General features: G+C 49.5%; 6 protein-coding genes across 14 annotated transcripts; 2 read left to right on the top strand and 4 right to left on the bottom strand.

Moving 5' to 3' along the window:
- Positions 1–1,512: 1,512 nt before the first annotated feature.
- Positions 1,513–11,673, top strand: FVEG_05341 (hypothetical protein). 7 transcript variants are annotated; one of them, XM_018893522.1, is made up of 4 exons: positions 1,513–1,863; positions 1,984–2,142; positions 2,198–6,674; positions 6,737–11,673. In XM_018893522.1, exons 3-4 carry the CDS (start codon positions 6,160–6,162, stop codon positions 7,863–7,865), a joined length of 1,644 nt encoding a protein of 547 aa, XP_018750379.1. In that variant the 5' UTR covers positions 1,513–1,863; positions 1,984–2,142; positions 2,198–6,159; the 3' UTR covers positions 7,866–11,673. The 7 variants fall into 7 exon arrangements, with proteins under 7 accessions (XP_018750379.1, XP_018750378.1, XP_018750377.1 ...); XM_018893521.1 differs by having other exon boundaries at positions 1,513–2,142; positions 6,737–10,776; positions 10,826–11,673; XM_018893523.1 differs by having other exon boundaries at positions 1,630–1,805; positions 1,856–2,142.
- FVEG_05342 (hypothetical protein) lies at positions 2,463–2,645 on the bottom strand (the record flags this gene model as incomplete). The annotated part of the gene is made up of 1 exon (XM_018893527.1): positions 2,463–2,645. One exon carries the CDS (start codon positions 2,643–2,645, stop codon positions 2,463–2,465), a length of 183 nt encoding a protein of 60 aa, XP_018750384.1.
- FVEG_05340 (hypothetical protein) lies at positions 8,877–12,021 on the bottom strand (the record flags this gene model as incomplete). Its single annotated transcript, XM_018893519.1, has 3 exons — positions 8,877–9,445; positions 10,713–11,481; positions 11,529–12,021. The coding sequence occupies 3 exons, from the start codon at positions 12,019–12,021 to the stop codon at positions 9,019–9,021; spliced, it is 1,689 nt and encodes a 562-aa protein (XP_018750376.1). The 3' UTR covers positions 8,877–9,018.
- A 730-nt stretch (positions 12,022–12,751) lies between these two features.
- FVEG_05339 (hypothetical protein) lies at positions 12,752–14,371 on the bottom strand (the record flags this gene model as incomplete). The annotated part of the gene is made up of 3 exons (XM_018893518.1): positions 12,752–12,779; positions 12,836–13,493; positions 13,546–14,371. The coding sequence occupies 3 exons, from the start codon at positions 14,369–14,371 to the stop codon at positions 12,752–12,754; spliced, it is 1,512 nt and encodes a 503-aa protein (XP_018750375.1).
- Positions 14,372–14,564: 193 nt separating this feature from the next.
- Positions 14,565–19,501, top strand: FVEG_15618 (pre-mRNA-splicing factor RSE1). 2 transcript variants are annotated; one of them, XM_018904804.1, is made up of 4 exons: positions 14,565–14,880; positions 15,016–17,095; positions 17,276–18,563; positions 18,620–19,501. In XM_018904804.1, the coding sequence occupies exons 1-4, from the start codon at positions 14,637–14,639 to the stop codon at positions 18,644–18,646; spliced, it is 3,639 nt and encodes a 1,212-aa protein (XP_018750373.1). In that variant the 5' UTR covers positions 14,565–14,636; the 3' UTR covers positions 18,647–19,501. The 2 variants fall into 2 exon arrangements, with proteins under 2 accessions (XP_018750373.1, XP_018750374.1); XM_018904805.1 differs by lacking the exon at positions 14,565–14,880 and having other exon boundaries at positions 14,929–17,095.
- FVEG_05336 (hypothetical protein) lies at positions 18,578–19,784 on the bottom strand. Of its 2 annotated transcripts, XM_018893517.1 has the most exons (3): positions 19,563–19,765; positions 18,779–19,499; positions 18,647–18,696 (listed from the first exon to the last, which is right to left on the bottom strand). In XM_018893517.1, exons 1-2 carry the CDS (start codon positions 19,689–19,691, stop codon positions 18,846–18,848), a joined length of 783 nt encoding a protein of 260 aa, XP_018750372.1. In that variant the 5' UTR covers positions 19,692–19,765; the 3' UTR covers positions 18,647–18,696; positions 18,779–18,845. The 2 variants fall into 2 exon arrangements, with proteins under 2 accessions (XP_018750371.1, XP_018750372.1); XM_018893516.1 differs by having other exon boundaries at positions 18,578–19,499; positions 19,563–19,784.
- Positions 19,785–19,932: the final 148 nt, after the last annotated feature.

Raw genomic sequence — 19,932 nt, 5'->3', positions numbered from 1 at the left:
AGTAATAAAGGATTTAAAAATAGGCTTTAATATAGCTTTTTTTCTTAAATTTAACCTCTAGCTTTACCTAGCTTTAAAAAGAAAGTCTATTAAATAAAAGTATTATTTAAAAATCTAGTAATTACTTATTAACTATAAGAAAGGAAGCTATAATAAAAAAGGAAGCTATAATATAGTATTAAGCTATAGTAATAATTAAGTTACTTATAATTAATTTAATAGTAATATTAGGCTTATAAAGTAAGACATTTTATTTAATTATATTATTAAAAGTTAACTTTTAGTAAGGGAATTATTATTAATTTAAAGGTTAATTAATTTAGCCTTTCTAGCTATAATTACGCTAATTAAGGCAGCTAAAATCACTATTAAAGTCAGCCCTAAAGGCAGTAAAAGCCCCCTATAGATACAGAATAGCCTTCTTTCAGTATAACCTCTTCAACCTACTTATATAAATATATCGACTTTACAGCACGACGAATTTCACCAGGCTTGCCGATCAGGGCCTTAGGCAGTAGGTAGTTGTTCGCGGCAGCAAGCTCAACAAATCCCAGATAAGGTTGAACCCGCTATAAAAGCACAACATTAAGTTTAATAGTTACCTACCTGTGGCATCACTACATGTGAAAGGATTATAAGCATCATCATGTGCAGAACAACTGCAGTGTTGATAAGATCTAACTACCTAGGTACCTAAATCGAAATACAAGGGGTATATGGCGCCTAGGAATAGTCCATTCATCCTCAAACCGACAACATGAACAAGGAACACCCCTGAGAGGGCATCAATTGATTGATTGATGAATTGATTGATTGACTGAATAAACGACCCCTGACAGCGCCTGACTAGCAAACATTTGACCAAACACTATGCGAGGCACACGATTAATATCGACACCAAAGCAGAGAATTGCAGAGCGATTGGTTGGTTTCGGCCACTTATACGCGAGTTTCTACACCGGGCGTTCAGTCTATACATGGCTATGGATGATATTGGATGCTGAGTTAGCGCACCGGCATGATACTTCTGTCATGAGATGAGATGAAATCAGACTGCGCGAGTAGGCATACATCGTGCCTAGGTAACCTAGTAGATCTCTCCCGAGCGGCCGCGATCCTTTCTCGTCATCATCTTCCCACTTGGAAGGCCTCGTTTTTTTCTTTCTGTGTGTGTTTTGTCTGCTTACGGTCAAGCTTGGCAGCTTCATACAGGGGCACCCGGAGCTCAGAATTCCCTGGTGAGTCCAGATCGATGTGGGCATATGAGGTAGGCAGGCAGGTCATACCTGCCTTGATTATTCATTCAGGTACCTTTGCAATTGCCCGTCCCATCTGGATGTTGCGAGTTACTGGTTGGTACCTTCCATGCTTCAATTTCTCATAACTCGATATCTCAAGGCAAGATAGTAGGTACATATTGAGATGGGCTAACGAGCCTCAGGACATCAGATGCATCCTCCTTTCTGTCTAGCTGCATCGTCGACTCCTCCCTCACTGTTGTCTTCCATTATCAACTGTGTCAAAGTGAACCTCAAAGCAAACAACATATGCTGGACACCATTAGATTACATTCGGCCTACCTACATAAGTACTAAAGCCCGGCGCCAGGGATCTTGATCAAACTGGCCAACTGGAACAACACCCGGAAGACGGATTGGACCGTCTATGGCGCGCCACAGCTTTTCTCCCCCTCCTTCACTACATACTGTACATACTGGTACAAAGTACGGAGTGCCTCTGCATCTTCTTCTGCCCGTTCATCATCCATGCATTCATTTCATCTGTCGCATCGCATCGCATCGCAGGTCTGATCAGGATTCATAACCAGGGACAAACAAACATTGACACAATACAGCAGAACAGGTACGGACACCTTTGCTGCCCAATGACAAAATGTCTGGGGCAAGCTTATGTATAATGGTGGCCGTATCTGCATGTCCATTGATTGAACCCTCCGGAGATTGCGCTAACCGTCCCCATCAGGATCCAGCCAAGATGTTGATCCCTCATCCCGACTCTGTTGCTTGGATACGAACGTTGAAGAAATGAGAATGCTACTCGAGCAATCACCATCCCTCTCACAACTTACCATCACTCGCTCAGAAAAGCAGGACCACGACAAAAGACCGTAACGTGGACAAGGTAACGTACTCCAGTGCCATGGATGTCGGACATGGATGCTGATGGGATGGACTAGGGGCGGAATGGTAACTGGCCATGCCATGCCATGCCATGGGCGGCGGCAGGCGGCGGCTGTCAAACTGGCTCCAGAAAGGGCCGTCCCATTAGCCTGCCTCTGTCCTTGACCTGACCTGGCCTGTCCTGTCCATACCTAGTGCCTGGCAAGCCCCAGTTCAACCTTGCTCAGAGTAGCGGTCGATCTTCGTCTTCCATCCACAGTGAAGCCATGGCAAAGCAACGCGACGCATCAAAATGCTACTGGGCACCGTACCATGGCACCTTCAGCCTTCAGTCCATCTATGTATGTCCTTCAAGATACAGGGTAGGATGGCATGGCTAGAAATTTTTGACCCACCGACATTCCAGTTGCGGCATCCCGAGCACAATGTCATCATGGTGCCGAGTAAGGTCTGAAAGAAGAAGGGGGTTTGATAGTGGTGGTAGAGGTAGTCTTCATTCGACATGGTTGCTCGTCCGCATAAAGCGAACAAGACACACGAAACTATCAGCGATATGAACTAAACTACAATCGATAAGGTCAAACAGAAAGGAGCATCGTGAACAGGATTCACAATCAACATTGCAACTGGCCAGGATGAACTCAGCATGCATCTGACATCTTTTTGTCGACTCCCTCTCCACCTGATACGTCGAGATGAGGAAGAAAGAAAGAAAGAAAGAAAGAAAAAAAAAATTTCAACGTCAGGTGGACCACGTGCACCGGTTTGTTACAGTGAGATAGTCAGCATGAATTCTCGCTTCTTCCTCCTGGTTTGGACTGGGCTTGCAAGTTTACAATGTGCCGTATCTCCACGGCTACGATATTCGTCTGCACTAGACCTTGACCCATAAGCCATGCCGCCCAATGGCTTCGGCCTGAGGGCTTGGAGGAGCAAGCAGATGCAAAAGACAAGGGTGCTTCGATGAAGCTTCGGGCCCATGTCTCTCCTCGTTAGCGATGAGGACCCTTAACATCCTGAGGCACTTGCTTTATTACACAAGTTATGGCTGTGCCATCCTGGGACCACGAGGCAAGCAAGTAAGGCGAGGCGAGGAGACGCGAGAGGCAAGGGAGAAAGTCATGGGCTGGGGCATAAGATGAGGAACAAGGCTGAGCGAATCAAACAACTAAAGCCTTGTTCATCAGTCCCCTCCCTTCTCACTCACCCCATCTCCGCCCCGTCTTCCCTTTGAGACAGTCTGAGCTCCCGGATCTCGCTTTCCGGTCGGGCTTTGACCTTGAAGTGCTCCGTGTATCAGAGCTACATGCTCGGGAAGGCAAGAAGAGTGTGCATCAGTCTATAGGAGAGAAAGAGATGAGGCCGCGGGCTGATCCGCTCGAGGCTGAAGCTGAACGATTGTTGTGTTTTGGGCTAATAAGCTGAACTGATATCCTCGCTGCCACCCATACCTCGGTGTCATTTTCACTTTCCATCGATGGAGCAGACCCCAAAGTTAATGTCAACCAGCCCATGGTCGGCGATAATCATCCTTGGTCATTGGAATTTCCTTTACATCAAGCACAAGGGTCATCGTATACCCCTGCTCTCGAGTGGCCGGGCATGCCGCTGCAATTGCATTTTGCTGCATGCTCTGTATCTGATCCGTGTCCCGTCAGTCGATCTTACTTTGTGCCATTTCGATTCCTTGTTACCACTCTCCCGTCCGGGACTGAATATTATACTAGAACCAGCATGTTAATATTACGATTCGGAGCTTGGGCTCCCAAGCCTGGCCTGACCAGGTTTCGTCTGGGGGGGATCTGTTCTAACAGGTGACCAACTGTCGAAGTGGACTCCTTTCGGGAGAAAAGTCTGACCTATTACAACTCTCTCTCAACCTTCTCCAGTTTAGACCGAGCCTAGTTAGCCACTTCCCATCAAAGTGCATGGATTTTGGCGCGCCGCGCTTTCTAGATTAGACAGAGATGCCCTATGAAAGCTGCAAGTCGATGGTTTTCAGATGGGCTATCTCTCTAGCTCGGGCGCGACATTTTCTTCCTTCTCCTCTTTACAGTACCCGGCAGTGGACACTGATACGGGACGCCCCATCTTCTGACCTCATCCTCACGAGCTCTGAGCCCTCCCATTGCTCAACCTTCATGAGGGCATGGCCAATCTTCTACTACACAACATAGCAGGAGCGGGATAAGAGGGTGAAATAGGCTGACAGGTCTGAAAACAAAACCAGCCCTTCCGGAAAGGTAAAGTCAACGGTAAAGGGAGGGGGATACGAGGAAACCCTATTACCTTCAGAGGAACAACATGACAGAGATAGAGAGGACTTCCCTGGTCTTATCCCACGACCCATTATGCTTTACTCGTTGCTTCTTCCGCTTCCCGTTCCGTTGATCAGAAGCTTGTGTCTATGGGAATGGGTTTGATTGAAAACCCTTTCCTGAGACAGTCTTCACCTATCAGATGGCTACGGGCCAGGGCTTTTGTGCCTACCCACGTCTTCTTTCAACGGCTGACGGTTCTCTTGCTTTTCCCGACCTGGCAATGACCTGGCCAGGATCAACGACAAGAAGAAGAGTCGGCTGAGAGCTCCATAGTACTATAACCTAGCTCACCGGTCTATCCCCGAATCCGAAAGCGTCCATCCCATTACCTCAAGGTCTGTTTTCTACCATTTCAGATTCCGAATAATTTGCTGCGCTTGTTGGCGGGTGAGTATCTGTCTATTTGTGAGCCTCTGTCTTGCCTACCCGCGTGAAGTCTCCCGCTGAGCGTTCAACGTCCTGTCATACACGGTTTAAGCCACTCTCCGTCTTTATCAGCTTCATCCACACCCTAAATGCCCATGTACTGTACACACACTTCAACGGCGTCTTCAGAATTCATCAGTTGTCTACTCTGTACATACAGCTTTCTGGCTTTTACCCACTACCCTCCCACACACACCACTCCTTGATCGCTCGAAGTCACAGGAGACACCCCTCCCCCCTTGCGAGGGAAACCCCCCACACCCTCGTCGGTATTCCTCGTGCATTCTGCATATGTATATGGAGAAGGTCGACCTCTGGGGTCTCATCTTTACATATGTAGCGATGCGAATGGCTTTAGGTCTCGCTTGTTTGCACTACGCTATACTGCACTACACATCTTGAAAACGATATACTCCTAACGGCCTGGCCTCGTGTTGGAACGTCCGCCTCAAGTTTTGCGGTCCACCATCAAAACTCTGTCTCGAGATTGCCGTCCGGATCGAGCTACTGGCGGTCCTTTCTAGGCATCGTTACGGCTCGCTGCCCTGTGGCTTCCTCATCCGCCGGCCCACCCTCCACCGACTCAATCCGTTCCTGTCTTACCTTTGTACATTGCCCTGCCGCGTTTATCCTGAGTCGGTTCTGCTGTCTCCGCAATCTCCACGAGCTCAACGAGGAAAAAGCAAGTAAAAGAAACTTCCCGCCGTGTCTCACTTTGGTGTGTTTGCGTGTTGAAAGACAAGCCCTTTCCTGTCGGAGAAAAAGAGGGCTCACAAACAAACAACCGGCTCGAAGTTGAGAAGTCGAGGACAACATTCTGCGACCTGACGAGTTCTAAACTCCACTACACCGTCGTTAAGGCTGAATCTGCTGCGGGTTTGAGTGGCTGCGTTGTTCGTGTGCCTCGTTGGGCTGCGCAAAAGGTTTGCTGCAATATAATCAACTCTTGTCTAACACGGAACAAATTGCCCTGAGCTGGAACTGGAGGGATCTACGGTAAACGTAGATTCACTTCACTTTTGCATTTTAGGAACCAATTCGGGCAAGACGATGCATCTCTTTATCGACTGGTGTCAAATGTGAGCAACATCACACCAAGTCTTTTCGTCCCCTCCAACACTGCTTCCAGCTTCCAGGAACTCGGCACCAATCGTTTCGCCTCTTGTTCCCCGAGGATTCTTGCAGACGAGACTGTTGGATCTATCAGTATATGAAACGGCTGCAAAGCCTCCTTTTCTTTATCCAGTGCCAGTTAGGCAGCACATACAACAATGAACAACCCCAATGGGACAACTGCAATGGGACATGATAGCACCATGGCCCAGAGTAATGGGTATGGGAGCGATGCCTGGACAAGCATGAGCCCTTACAGTCAAAGCCCATATAGCGCAAGCCCCTTGACTGAATATCCATCCTTTGGCGCCTTTGTCAATCATGGACTGCCCTCGGAGTCAATAAATCGAATGCCTCCTCCACCACCCCAAACACATCAGATGCTACAGCCATCCCCAACACCTATGGCTCATCATCAACTGCCCCTTCTGAATACAACTTGGCCGAGCCAACTGACAAACCCGGCTCCGCCACAGAGTTACTCGGCACCACCCTTGTCAATGACACCAGCTACCAGCGCACCGCCCGTGGAGCCCCCTAGGTTACCGACACAGCACGAGAAATCGAGGAAGACTCTTACCACGGAACAGAAACGAGCCATGTGCCAATTCCATGAAGATAACCCTGGTACCCGACAAGCCGATATTGGAGCCCGATTCGGCGTTGAAAGAAGGTAGGCATTTTTGGATCCAAAGTTACAATTCGCCATCGAGAATCTGACAAACTTGACAACAGCACAGTTTCCAAGGTTTTGAGGCATAAAGATCAGTACCTAAAGCGAGACCAAGAGCCAGAAAATGCCGCTGTCAAGCGTGGCAAGGGCAAACATCCAGATTTCGACCGCACACTCAGCAACTACGTCAGGAGACAGCAACAGCGAGGTTTCCAAGTCAGCGACGAGGAGATTATGGAACAGGCCAGGCTTTTTGCTCATGCGAGTGGAAACCAGGAGAGTGTCCTGAATAATTTGAATAGCAGCTGGCTGCAGAAGTTTAAACAAAAGCACGGAATTGGACCAGGCAAGTTGATGCGGCGGGCTTCAGAGGCAAATATTCCGGATAGTGCAAGACTCTCGACACTTGCCTCGAAGTCCAGCGATCTGTCGCCTTCGCCAACGGGCCAGCTTTCACCGCTTTCAGGAAGTCGAAGCGATGAGGAGGCACACGCTGATGGAATAGACTTTGACTTTGGGTATAAGCATCCCGAGTCCCAGTCAACAACCTCACTTTCGAGCGACTTTCGAGATAATACGGCCTCTTCATTCTCTGGCACCATGAGCCCAACTGGAACTTTTACTTTCTCCCCCGACCCCAATGTGGGAGGATTCCCTATGGATCAACTTCGAGGTACCGATTACCAGCACAGAGAGAAAAGAAGCAACACATTCCCGTCACTCAACATTGACTATGTGAATCAAGTCTCATCGTCAACGGAACCAATAACTCCTCGTCATCCTCCATCTTCCACCGCACCGTCTTCGGCTTTAGAATCGCCGCAGCATGAACTTCAGGCGCCATTTAGCATCGATACCAACGTCAACTCACCCCCTCCAATGCTACGCCGCAGCAGCAGCAACTCAAGTATAAATCGATCCACAGCAGCGACAAGTGCTACCTCATCCACACCTGTTGATTCATCTCCAGTCTCGCCCTCCCAGGAGGACGCCCGCCGGGCCGCACAGACACTCCTGAATTACATCCAGACTGCTGGCACTTTCGATTCCAACGACTATATGTCAATCGTTCAGCTGACCAAAAAGCTCAAGATCCACCAAGGTAGACCGTCGATAGGAGGACTCTCTCGAATCCCGGAAGGCGATGTTGAAGCCCCTGTCCTCCTGTCGACCAAGATGGAATCGGCTTGAAGTCGGGCCATGCTCATAGCATTGACTGTGTGTTTCTTTTTCGTACTGATGTCTTATCAATCAAGTCTCTGTTCAAATGGGATTTTCCTGAGGGCATAAGGGTGCTTAGAATATCGTGGTTGGGGCCATTTTGGGTCAGCGCCCTGCTCACGCGGGTAACGGACAATAAGAGCATTCAAAACGATGGCACTGGCCACGATTTGAAGTGTTTGTTGAGTCTGTTTTGCATTTCCACCGCACTTTGGCCGACTATTCTTTTTTCATTAAAAAAAAAACCCCTGAAATCAAAATGACAGAAAACCCAGGTTAACGGGAGCGAACTTTTTCTTATACTCGATACCATCCTTGGAAAGTTTATTCTGCCGCTCGCGCGAGCCCGAAGAACCATATAAAAACAGTCGTCCACACGAAGTTACAATTGAAAACTGCTCGTTTCACAAACGAGGTGCGAAGGAAGAGGCAAATGATCGGAAATAGGTGGAAATTATGGGGTCAAGGACTACATGGTAGCAGGGAAGGGGTACACATCAGGGCGACGATCTCGGCAACAACAGTTTAAGGGGCAACGCAACATGCTGCGTTTGTCAATGTTTGTTTCCTTTTTGAATGTTCTTCATTTCCCATATACATCTTTTCGTTTTTCCTGGTTGCATTTTACGGCATTGACGTGGAGGGGTTAATTGTCTGCGCATACGTTCGTTTCTTTATATCATTATCATTTCTTGTCTATATTCTGTTCAAAGATGAGAAGGTATCTGCTGCGAGGCACGGCACGACACGGCGTGGTATGGCATGATATGTCACAGGGAACGAGGTGGTACATGGTTTACAAAGCGCCTTGTTGAAGTCGCTATGGTTTTCAGGACGGGAATGGAAAAGAGGCCGAAGAGGCTCTTTGGTTGAGGGAATGAGTGCTGATGCTAGTTGAGTGTAGCCCACAAGCAGCTCGAGGGTGCACTGGAGGTGGTCAAATGCCTGGCAGTCGAGGGCATCCCTTCTTTGGTTGAATGGGCGGCATTTGTGCATTTTGGAATGTCCTTGCTCTTGACTCTTATCGTTCCATATTGCTGTGATTTCCCTAAACTCTGATTATGCATTATTAACTTGTCAACAAAGGGGTATCATTAGTCTAAAAGAGCGTCTACAGATCTATTCAGCCAAGTCTTTCTTCCCAAAGCTCCGTCACGCTTTTCTCCGTCAGCTCAGGCATCAGGCGAGCAAGTAGCAGCTCCAGAATGCTGTACATCAGATGCTTGTTGCAGTACTCATCGTCTAGCACAAGAAGCAGCCTCTCCATTTCATCTACCAGATCCTCGTCATCTGATAAATCACCCTCGCTCTCCGCACTTCGCCGCCATAAGCGACCACCAAAATAAAGCCTTCCCACACCCTTCGGTAGCAACCCCCAAAGAGACTTAGCGGCTCTATGACGCAGGGCTTGCAGCTCGGCCTCGGACGATGGTGGGAACAAGGTCGTCTTACCAGGGGCGTTATTGGGAAAGAGGACACCGCGAAGGGTACGCAGAAGAGGGGGCAGATTCGAGGGAGAGAAGAGGGAATTGATGTGATGCGAGAGGAGTCTGCGAGGGAGATAGGTTAGCATGTATTGGCCTTAATCTGTATTTGAGGTAGTACAACGTGGGGGGTTCAATGATCGGAGACGTTATATGCAATAAGGGACATGTCGAGTGTATGTCGGGCTAGCCGATGTGATGCGATGCGCTGCAATGCAATGCAGTGTGAGAGTGAGCAACAAAGCTCAAGGCGAGACGAGGTAGTTATTAGCCTATTGGCTTTCACTCTCTCTGGGCTGGCGCATAAAGTGGTGTCTCCATGTTGATCCGTCCCACGTTAGATGGATATGGACCTAATTGGGACCAGGAAGAGCTCTACAAGATGAGGCTTGCAAGGTGCGGGGAAATGGATGAGGAAGCGCATTCGTCGTCCATGTTGGTATAGGTCTCTCATGCAGATAGAGATGTGAGATTACACAACAGGTTTACAATCAGGCCGTGGGTGAGTGTGGGTAGCATATGACCAGTCAGCCCTGTTCTCGAACCACTCCTTCGTCGTCAAGGATCGTGTAAACAGCTCTGCGTGGAGGGTGTAGAAGACTCTGATGGGTCCGACATGTCTCGGGCTCTGAGAAAGAGCTGAGACCGACCGGTCAGACCAGCCCGGTCAAGCCAGACCGCTCCTGGAAGGTTCGCGAGTGTTGTGGCCAAGATTGCGGTGAAAATCTTGAGTATGGTTCCACAGGCCAGTATAGCATAACCTCGCCGGAAATGACAAAGGTAGTCTTATGACGGGTGGCGCGGCACGGAGCGAGAGTCAATTCAAGCTCATTGCTGCATCGTCAAAGAGCGGGTAGTCCCCTTGGAGAAGCTGACATGGGCAGGGCGCGTAATCTTGACATTTCGCTGGATGAAAAGGCCTAGCTTCGTGCACCATGTCAAGCAATCAGGTGTCAAAGACAGCGCTATGTCTTTCAATTGGCTGAAAGCCCAAATCCCAAGACCCATATCAAACATGATCGCGACACCGAGGAACATGACAAGAAAAAAGGTGTTGCCTTGGTTTGATAGTCCTCGTGTTGAAATTGTGGGCTGTGGGTTGTGGGTTGCCTGGGCGTGCGAAGATGGCGGTTTAGACGAGGTCATAGACGGCATGGGCCGCTCCCAAGACAAGGCGGGCCGTTTGACCATACCTGTGCCGCTAAATAAGTCATTGTCCTGAAAGCTCACTGGAGCTTCAGGAGGTCCAGTGACTTCAGGCTCATGCGAGGTGAATACTGTCTGGTGATGGTGTAGGTGTGAGGAAGTGGGAATAGAGACGCTCATATCTTACCTGTCAATAGGGCCATCGTGGCCAGCGATTCGTCCAGGTCCGTTGACTGCGCCGTATTGTAAAAGTGATAGAAATCCATCCAGCCAAGGCATGCGCAAGCTGAGCTCAAACAGATTTCCAAGACATGTCCATACTCGACACGACAGGATCGGCGCCTTAACAGGGTCGAATGACCTCGGCGGAGACTTGTCGTGATCCAGCAAAGCTTCTTTCTCATCCAAGGGCGTGGCCCTAGCAGGGAGGGACGATGCCATCACCAGGGCAGTCGTGATAAACCGGAGCGAGGCAACTACCAGCATCCCAAGCTGAATAACCGCAAGAAACATAGACCTTACAGACCAGCTGCGACGGCCTTTTACGTCAACCTTGGGACCACCGGCATCGTTTTGGGTCTCTGTAACCACTACCCCTTGGTCTTTTCTCTGTCGCAAGACCCTGGCCGTGATGCAGATGCCCTCATACAGTATCCATGGCTGAGCGGCCTTATTGGCTATGACGTTACCAATTATAAGCTCTGAAAAGATCTGTTCAACGAGAGACGTAAGACAAGGGTTCTCGAGGTCTTCCGTGGGCAATAGGATCGCGAGGACGCCCTGAACCAGCAATTGGCGATACAGTGCTTCATTCTCCTTCTGGTCGGATATCGTGTCTGGGCAATCTGGGTGGGGGACTGGTGCAAGGTGTGGCAGAGGGCACATGGCATGGTAGGCCTCTCGAGGATCGACCTCAACAGGCTGTCTGGTGATAGGGCTATGAGAGATACGGTATGCTGGTCACCGTTAGACAGGAATGGCGTAGTAGAGTTCTAGTCCTCACATGTTATGTGCTTGTCCAGCAAGTCAGGCATCTCATCCAATACTAGGCTCTCTAGATCAACCTTACGGAACCGCTGTTCCAATGCTCGGGAACAGTGGGCGATAATGTGCAATATCTCTGATACAAAGTGTTCATCCGTAGTGATTTTGCTATACCAGCTCTGCACGAATTCTCTCATGACAATAGCGAGCAGGGCGTACAACTGAAGGTCGACATCGTTGCGACTAGTCAATGGTGGAAGTAGCTCGTCTATAGGCACTTGCGAATCGCGGCTCTTCTCCCCCAACTGAGGGGAGCAGAGGGTACGACGTATCAGAAGCGAAGTCGCTCGGTCGGACAAGGGATCGGTAGCATTAGAGCGTAAAGGGCGGCGAGTAGGAGAGGCCATATCGGCAGAGGTCGGCGACTCGGTATCAAAGGCAACCGATTTGGGGCGTGGGCCTGGCGGACGGGCAGGAGGCACGGCTGGAGCCTTAGAGGGAGTAGCGGTCATGACCGAAGTGATTGGCGAGTCTCCAGTATCATGGCCTGGTCAGTAAGCGGGAGGGGGATGGCGATGGCGATGGCGATGGCGAGTTTGAAGGATGTTCGATTTCGAGGTTTGGGGTTGAAGTCAAGTTAACATCGGGTCGCAGGGCAGGCCGCATACATCCATTCCATGTTAAGCTCCTGGCTCCTGACTCCTGCCCGCGCACGGCACGGCTTGGCCCGTTACCTGAACCGTGCGCTGCATGCGCGGGGAGTCCGCATGCATGAGATAGATACCTTACCTTAGTACGGAGTAGTTATCATACCCATGCTGTAACTTGCCGAGTAGCAGAAATGAGCCTTCCAGACAGCCCGATTAAGTGGTATAAATTGATTGAATACAGTTCAAGCCATCGAATGATCAGTACAGTACCTACCGAGCCTACCTACCTACCTACCAACCAACTACCTAACCAACCAACCAACCAACCAACCAAGGGAGCTGGTAACCCTGAGCTGGGGGTAATCTTCAGTGACGGAAACGTAGAGATTCTGTTTCAGGAGATGTTCTTTTTCTGCTACCGCTCATCCTTGAAGATGTTCAACTCGGAGGGATGAGAAATGCTTCCGGTACTATGAATTCTGCCAGCCGGCACCTAGGTATACTACAGATTCTGTACATTATTGGTACAACTGCCTCCTCCTCCTCCTCCTCCTCCTCCTCCTCGTTTCTATCTACCCACACAAGGCTATATTCAGGCGTCCCTTGTGGCCGTCTCATATCTGCAATTGTACGATCAGTTCAGCTCCTTTTCAACAACGGATTGACAACAACATACCTCTTGCCACGGAATGCCCACACCCCCCAGTTACCACAGCTGACATCCTGGGGGTCCATGTCGTTCAGATCCCATCGAAGACTCCTGAAAACATTCTCTCCAGGCTGCAGAAGAATATCAAATTCGCCCTTCGACTTCTTGTTCACCCACTCGACGTCGCGTTCCATGTCAAACTGGGTATAGCCTGTACTGATAACAGGGATCTTAGTCTCAAGGAGAAGGGGTAGGGTTTCTTCCCACTCGTGGCTGCTTGCAGGATGACCCAAACCAGGGTGAAATAACACAAAGCAGTCGAAGTAAGGATCGTATGGTGCAAAGTGTTGCGTCTGGTGGACTGTGTGGTAGTAATCCACAATTGTACTTATCTTCATCTTGTACCAGACGCGATCCTCTACCACGGCTCCAAAGGGGTTTGAAGGGGTACGTTCTGGCAACGGAAACTCGTCGTCACGGTTGGCCATGCTTTCAGGCCCAACAAAGATGAGGTGTAACCTGGCTTCGGGGAACATATGTGCCAGCTGAACCCAGGCAGGTCGAGGGAGAGAAGATTCAGCACGTGCTCCCAGAATGAAAATTCTAACAGCTGGTGCCTCGGGTTTCAGTTCACCAACGCCAGTTCCTCGACCTGACTTAGGAGGATGCAAGTTGTATCTCAATGCTAGTATCATCAATCAGTTCATGGCTATTCTCTGGTCAGTCGTTGCACTAACCGCTGAAACTCTTCAGTCCCTCTGTGGTCATTCGCTCTCCAGCCTTGATGCTGTAAGGGCTAAGCTCATGGAGAATACTGCCAATGGTTACGGGATAAGTCAAGAGCCGGGTAATCTGTCTCATCTGACGATCAGAGTTGACAGCATCGAACTCTCTTGTATACATGAAAGTATCCCAGTTTGTCATGTTGATCGCTGCATGTTCCATCTGAAGATCTGGAAGGTTGCCTTCTTCGAATACTCGCCCTGAGCGCAAATCGTGGTCATCTTCGTTGATTTGTCTAAGAGTGTCGCAAACTTCCAAGTGCTTTTCGTAATCATCCATCCAATGCTCCTCGCAGCAATAAACTGGTAAGCCACAGTCTGGGCATTCGAAATTGACATGCTGGGGCGGCTGGGTGCCTTTCGCAGCCTCGAGGTCCTCAGGTTTCGGCGCAATGGTAGGAAGCTTCGTTTGCTGGTGGTCGGGGTGAGGGCAGTAGGCATGCTGTCGCATAAAAGCAGCTCGTTGCCGGAACTCTGGTACTGGCGACTTTGAAAACGGGTGAAAGAGGTTGTCTTGGCTCAGGCGCAATGGTGATGCAGACGACTTATTGGTCATAGGTGCGGTGGCCTCGGATTTTGTCACTGAGGAAGTGGAAAAGTCTCGGTCCTTGGGCGTAGGCGTAGCTCTTCTTTGGTCCTTGGTCGTTGAATGTCTGCGGATATGGTGGGCTGATATCCTCATCCATGGCCTAGCTGCCGCTCCAGAGGCCAATTGCCTCCGAACAGTTGCAGAACATTGCCCACAGATGCTCGAGGCTGCTTTCCTCAGAGTAGGCTCCATCTTATAGACAAAACCAGCCAGATCCCGGACACAGTTCAAGTACCTAGATTTCTGCGGCAGGCCTGATATCGCTGAAGTGGGATAATTCAAAGAGCTCGGACCACAATTATCTGCGCCGCAAAATAGTTCCTCCGAAGCGCGCCAAACTTTTGGCATCAAAGCTCGCTCGAGTTTCAAAAGCTCCAACCATCAGCTTCGACGCGACATAATCAGACCTGCCTTTGTCTTTGAAGCCGCGCAGGCTCATCTGCGCCTAGCCGCAAACATGGCGACCACGTCGAACATGTTCTTGTACTCGCTGACGGTTCAGCCGCCGACAAACGTCACGCAAGCGGTCCTGGGCCAGTTCGCAGGCACTAGAGAACAGCTTATCATCACTGCTGCTGGCTCGCAGCTCTCCCTACTACGACCCGATCCATCCCAGGGAAAGGTAATTACCCTCTTATCACATGATGTCTTTGGCATCATCCGTTCCCTCGCCGCTTTTCGGTTAGCTGGTAGCAATAAGGGTAAGTCAATCCAATACCCCTCTCAGGAAAATCACTTAGTGATATTCGAAAGCGATGCCACAGACGCGTCGACCATAGCGCTACCGAGTACTTGATGTCCTGTTACAAGAATCCCAAAGCTAACAAATCTTCCAGACTACTTGATCATTGCGTCCGACTCTGGTCGTATCACAATCATTGAGTACCTCCCTGCACAGAACCGCTTTCACCGTTTACATCTCGAAACTTTTGGCAAATCCGGTGTACGGAGAGTCATCCCTGGCGAGTATCTAGCCTGCGACCCTAAAGGTAGAGCATGCTTGATCGCTTCAACTGAGAAGAACAAACTTGTCTATGTTCTCAACCGTAACTCACAAGCCGAGCTCACAATCTCGTCACCGCTTGAGGCCCACAAACCTGGCGTCCTGGTCATCTCTATGGTTGCGCTTGATGTTGGCTACTCGAACCCGGTATTTGCCGCGCTCGAGATTGACTACTCCGAGATTGATCAAGACTCGACCGGCCAGGCAATGGAAGAGTTGGACACTCAACTGGTCTATTACGAGCTTGATTTAGGACTCAACCACGTTGTGCGTAAGTGGTCAGACCCTGTTGACCCAACAGCCTCAATTCTGTTCCAGGTCCCTGGTGGAAATGATGGACCTAGTGGTGTGCTCGTGTGCGGTGAAGAAAATATTACATATCGACACTCAAATCAGGAAGCATTCCGTGTTGCCATCCCTCGTCGACGCGGTGCCACTGAGGATCCGAACCGCAAGCGTACGATCGTGTCTGGTATCATGCACAAGCTGAAAGGCAGTGCAGGTGCGTTTTTCTTCCTCCTTCAAACAGATGACGGCGATCTCTTCAAACTCTCGATCGATATGATTGAGGATGAGGAAGGCAATCCCACTGGAGAAGTCAAAAGACTCAAGATCAAGTATTTTGACACTGTTCCGGTTGCCTCAAGTCTCTGCATCTTGAAGAGCGGTTTCCTCTACGTTGCTTCTCAGTTTGGCAATTACTCATTCTACCAATTTGAAAAGCTCGGTGATGACGACGAGGAACTAGAGTTTTATAGTGATGACTTCCCAGCGGATCCCAGGGCTACTTACGAACCAATTTACTTTCACCCTCGGCCAACTGAAAACTTGGCCCTGGTAGAGAGCATCCCTGCCATGAACCCCCTCCTAGATTGCAAGGTCGCAAATCTCACTGGAGAAGACGCACCTCAAATCTATACCATTTGTGGCAATGGTCCCCGAAGTAGCTTCAGGATGATCAAGCATGGCTTGGAAGTCAACGAGATTGTTGCCTCTGAATTGCCTGGAATTCCTTCTGCTGTTTGGACGCTGAAACTGAATCGTTCAGAACAGTACGATGCTTACATCGTACTGTCATTTACGAACGGTACGCTAGTTCTCAGTATTGGCGAGACTGTTGAGGAAGTCAGTGACTCCGGTTTTCTCACAAGCGTTCCAACGCTGGCTGCCCAGCTCCTAGGTGACGATGGACTGATCCAGGTTCATCCCAAGGGCATTCGACATGTGCGTAATGGTCATGTCAATGAGTGGGCTGCCCCTCAACATCGCTCCATTGTTGCTGCTACAGCCAATGCTCATCAAGTCGCTGTCGCTCTCAGCTCTGGTGAGATAGTTTACTTTGAGATGGATGCGGACGGCTCACTGGCTGAGTATGATGAAAAGAAGGAGATGTCCGGTACTGTTACTTGCCTAAGTCTGGGTGACGTCCCCGAGGGACGATTAAGAAGTTCGTTCTTAGCCGTCGGTTGTGACGATTGCACTGTCCGCATACTCAGCCTGGATCCAGAATCGACTTTGGAAAATAAGTCAGTTCAGGCTCTTACCGCCGCGCCAACATCGCTGGCAATTATCGCAATGGATGACTCGTCGTCGGGCGGCTCTACCCTCTATCTCCACATCGGTCTACACTCCGGTGTCTATCTCAGGACAGTTCTTGACGAAGTCACTGGTGAGTTGACAGACACGCGCCAAAAATTCCTCGGTCCCAAAGAAGTTCGACTTTTTCAAGTCACAGTTCAAGGCAAGACGTGCGTGCTTGGTCTAAGCTCCAGGCCTTGGCTTGGTTACGCAGACCCGATCACAAAAGGTTTTGTAGTGACGCCCCTAAACTATGTCGACCTTGAGTGGGGTTGGAACTTCAGTAGTGAGCAGTGCGAAGAAGGCATTGTTGGTATACAAGGTCAATCGTTACGGTACGTTACTATTCCTTTTTGTTACTCCTGATATCCAGTTGCATATGATGAGAAAACGGGATCCTATGCTTTAAGCAATGAGGCCTATTACGCATTTTTTCCAATTGTTCCTACTGAAGCAATACATTCCTACCATGTTCTTGTGGCATCGCAAATCGAGGCGTGCGCTAACGCTGGCAGAATTTTTAATATCGATCGGCTTGGCGATACACTCATCCAGAAATCAATTCCTCTAACTTATACCCCGAAGAAACTCGTAAAGCACCCTGACCAGCCTCTCTTCTACACTATCGAGGCAGACAACAACACTTTACCACCTGAGTTACGTGCACAACTTTTGGCAGACCCTAAAATCGTCAACGGTGATTCTAGAGTGCTCCCACCTGAAGATTTTGGCTATCCCAAAGGTACACGTCGATGGGCATCTTGCATCAATGTGATAGATCCGCTTTCCGGGGAAGGACAGGTTGTGCAAACGATTGATCTAGAGAACAATGAAGCGGCAGTCAGTGCAGCAATCGTGTCTTTTTCAAGCCAAGATAACGAGAGCTTTTTAGTGGTTGGCACCGGCAAAGACATGGTCGTCAATCCTCGCAGCTACAGCGAAGGATATCTACACATTTATCGATTTCAAGATGGGGGCCGACAGCTTGAGTTCATTCACAAAACCAAGATTGAGGAACCACCTCTAGCTCTTTTGGCTTTTCAAGGAAGAGTGGCTGTTGCAGTTGGAACACAGTTGCGTATATATGATCTCGGCATGAGACAGATGCTCCGCAAATCTCAGGCTGAAGTAGCAGCGCAGCAAATCGTGTCGCTGAACACCCAAGGCAGTCGAATTATTGTTGGTGATGTCCAACAGGGCGTAACCTACGTGGTATACAAACCTGCATCGAACAAACTCATTCCATTTGTTGATGATACCATCGCAAGGTGGACCACATGCACAACCATGGTAGATTACGAGTCGGTGGCGGGCGGGGACAAGTTCGGAAATATGTTCATTGTCCGCTGCCCTGAGAAGGCTAGTGAAGAGGCTGACGAGGAGCAAACGGGCTTGCATCTTATTAATGCGCGAGAATATCTTCACGGCACACCTCACAGAGTGAGTCTGATGTGCCATTTCTATACACAGGATATACCAACCAGTATCACCAAAACGAGTCTGGTAGTTGGTGGGCAGGAAATTTTACTATGGAGCGGTATCATGGGCACTATCGGAGTTTTCATACCATTTGTCAGCCGTGAAGATGCGGACTTCTTCCAGAATCTCGAACAACACCTAAGGACAGAGGACCCCCCGCTCGCCGGACGAGATCATCTTATGTATCGCGGCTATTATGCTCCTGTCAAGGGGGTCATTGATGGCGATCTATGCGAGCGGTACAACCTCTTGCCCAACGACAAGAAGCTTATGATTGCCGGCGAATTGGACCGGTCGGTCCGAGAGATAGAACGGAAAATTTCTGTAAGTTCTCCTTGGCTCGACATTTGTATCCTCGCAGTGTGCTGACTACATTTTAGGATATTCGTACACGGTCTGCATTCTGATGAAGGAAAAGTGGTATCTTTAGTATATCCTATGAAGCTATTGTACAAAACTTGAAGTGTTTGGGTTGTCAGCGGCGTTAACGTACGGGGCTAAAAGTCCCTGTCTTGGAAGAAAATAGGTAACCAACGAACCGAGCCGTGTGTTGAGAACCGCAACGCGGTACGGACCATGAATCTAATTATCCAACCGGAAGCTCGATCAGAGTCCTCTCCAGAACGGGCCACGGTTCTTATATTTGTCGGCCTTCTTACCCTTGCCAGAGGCTGGATTTTCTTGCTCCCATTTTTCATCGTCCAAATATGCTGTAACAGCGGTCTCAAGATCATAACTAGATTGTTCCAAGTACAGCACAGCAATGTCATAGTCGGAGACTTTGCAGGATGTCATGAAGCGGCGAATCTTGCCCTTCCTCAGCTCTTCATCTTCGCCCTCGATGGGACGTGGTGAGAGGCTAACTCCGCCCCTGTAATACTCGCCAGGAATCAACACGGTTCGTCTTCCGAGGAGCAAGTGGTCGCTCGTGATGTTATTACTTCGTCGCAGAGCATGAGCGGGCACGCCGTATCGAAGAGATAAGGAGTTGACGCTGTCATGGCGATGGTCAAGGAAATGCAGGATATCTGGAGCATCTTCTTTGATAGCATCCTGCGCCAATGCAGCCTTCTCATCGTCGACATTCGGCGTAGGTGAGGCAAAGGAGTATGGTGGTGGCGCGCCGGAGATCTGTGCAGTCCTTGAACTGGACGATGGCAGCGATGTATAAGCCGGCGGTTCCCTCAACCCTTGCGGCAGAGACGTCGGCCCTGTCGAAACCTGACAGTATGGACAATAGTCGGCAAATCGCTCGTTATTCTACCAAGCAAGAGTATTAGTTTCAGGCTGGGTAAAAGACGATTATTTGGATAGATGACGAACATGGATACATTTGCCACAGATGATTCTCGCACAGCATGCGACCCGACGATCTTGCGGAAGAGATAGCTTCTCTTTCGTGTACGCTGGTGTTGAGGAGAGGATGGTTGCACACGTCGAGCAAGACTCCATGATACTGTGAATATTGAAGTCAGTTTGTTAGGTCAAGGTTTAAGAAAATAGATCCGTATCTACCTAAGGATTCTAGGTACAGTTCATTTGAAGGTTGCACGGGCACCTATCCTCTTCCCATGAAGGTCGTGGTTGTCCAATCACGTCATGGGGACGCTAGTGGCCTGTATAGACGCCACCCGACTGTAAAACGGGGGGTTGCATTTGTATCGATCATATCCACGCGATTCAATAAGACGTT

The sequence above is a fragment of the Fusarium verticillioides genome, chromosome 3 (assembly GCF_000149555.1).
Source record: "Fusarium verticillioides 7600 chromosome 3, whole genome shotgun sequence".
Taxonomy (NCBI): Eukaryota; Fungi; Ascomycota; class Sordariomycetes; order Hypocreales; family Nectriaceae; genus Fusarium; species Fusarium verticillioides.
The sequence above is the reverse complement of the archived record's forward strand: the minus strand, read 5'-3'. Positions and strand labels throughout refer to the sequence as shown.

Coding starts and splice junctions, on each gene's coding strand:
- FVEG_15618 (XM_018904804.1), top strand. CDS start 14,637: ATGGCGACCACGTCGAACATGTTCTTGTACTCGCTGACGGTTCAGCCG. Junction 17,096..17,275: donor ATACAAGGTCAATCGTTACG/GTACGTTACTAT, acceptor TAACGCTGGCAG/AATTTTTAATATCGATCGGC. Junction 18,564..18,619: donor AGATAGAACGGAAAATTTCT/GTAAGTTCTCCT, acceptor ACTACATTTTAG/GATATTCGTACACGGTCTGC.
- FVEG_05336 (XM_018893516.1), bottom strand. CDS start 19,691: ATGGAGTCTTGCTCGACGTGTGCAACCATCCTCTCCTCAACACCAGCG. Junction 19,500..19,562: donor TCTGTGGCAAATGTATCCAT/GTTCGTCATCTA, acceptor CTTGCTTGGTAG/AATAACGAGCGATTTGCCGA.
- FVEG_05341 (XM_018893522.1), top strand. CDS start 6,160: ATGAACAACCCCAATGGGACAACTGCAATGGGACATGATAGCACCATG. Junction 6,675..6,736: donor CGATTCGGCGTTGAAAGAAG/GTAGGCATTTTT, acceptor ACTTGACAACAG/CACAGTTTCCAAGGTTTTGA.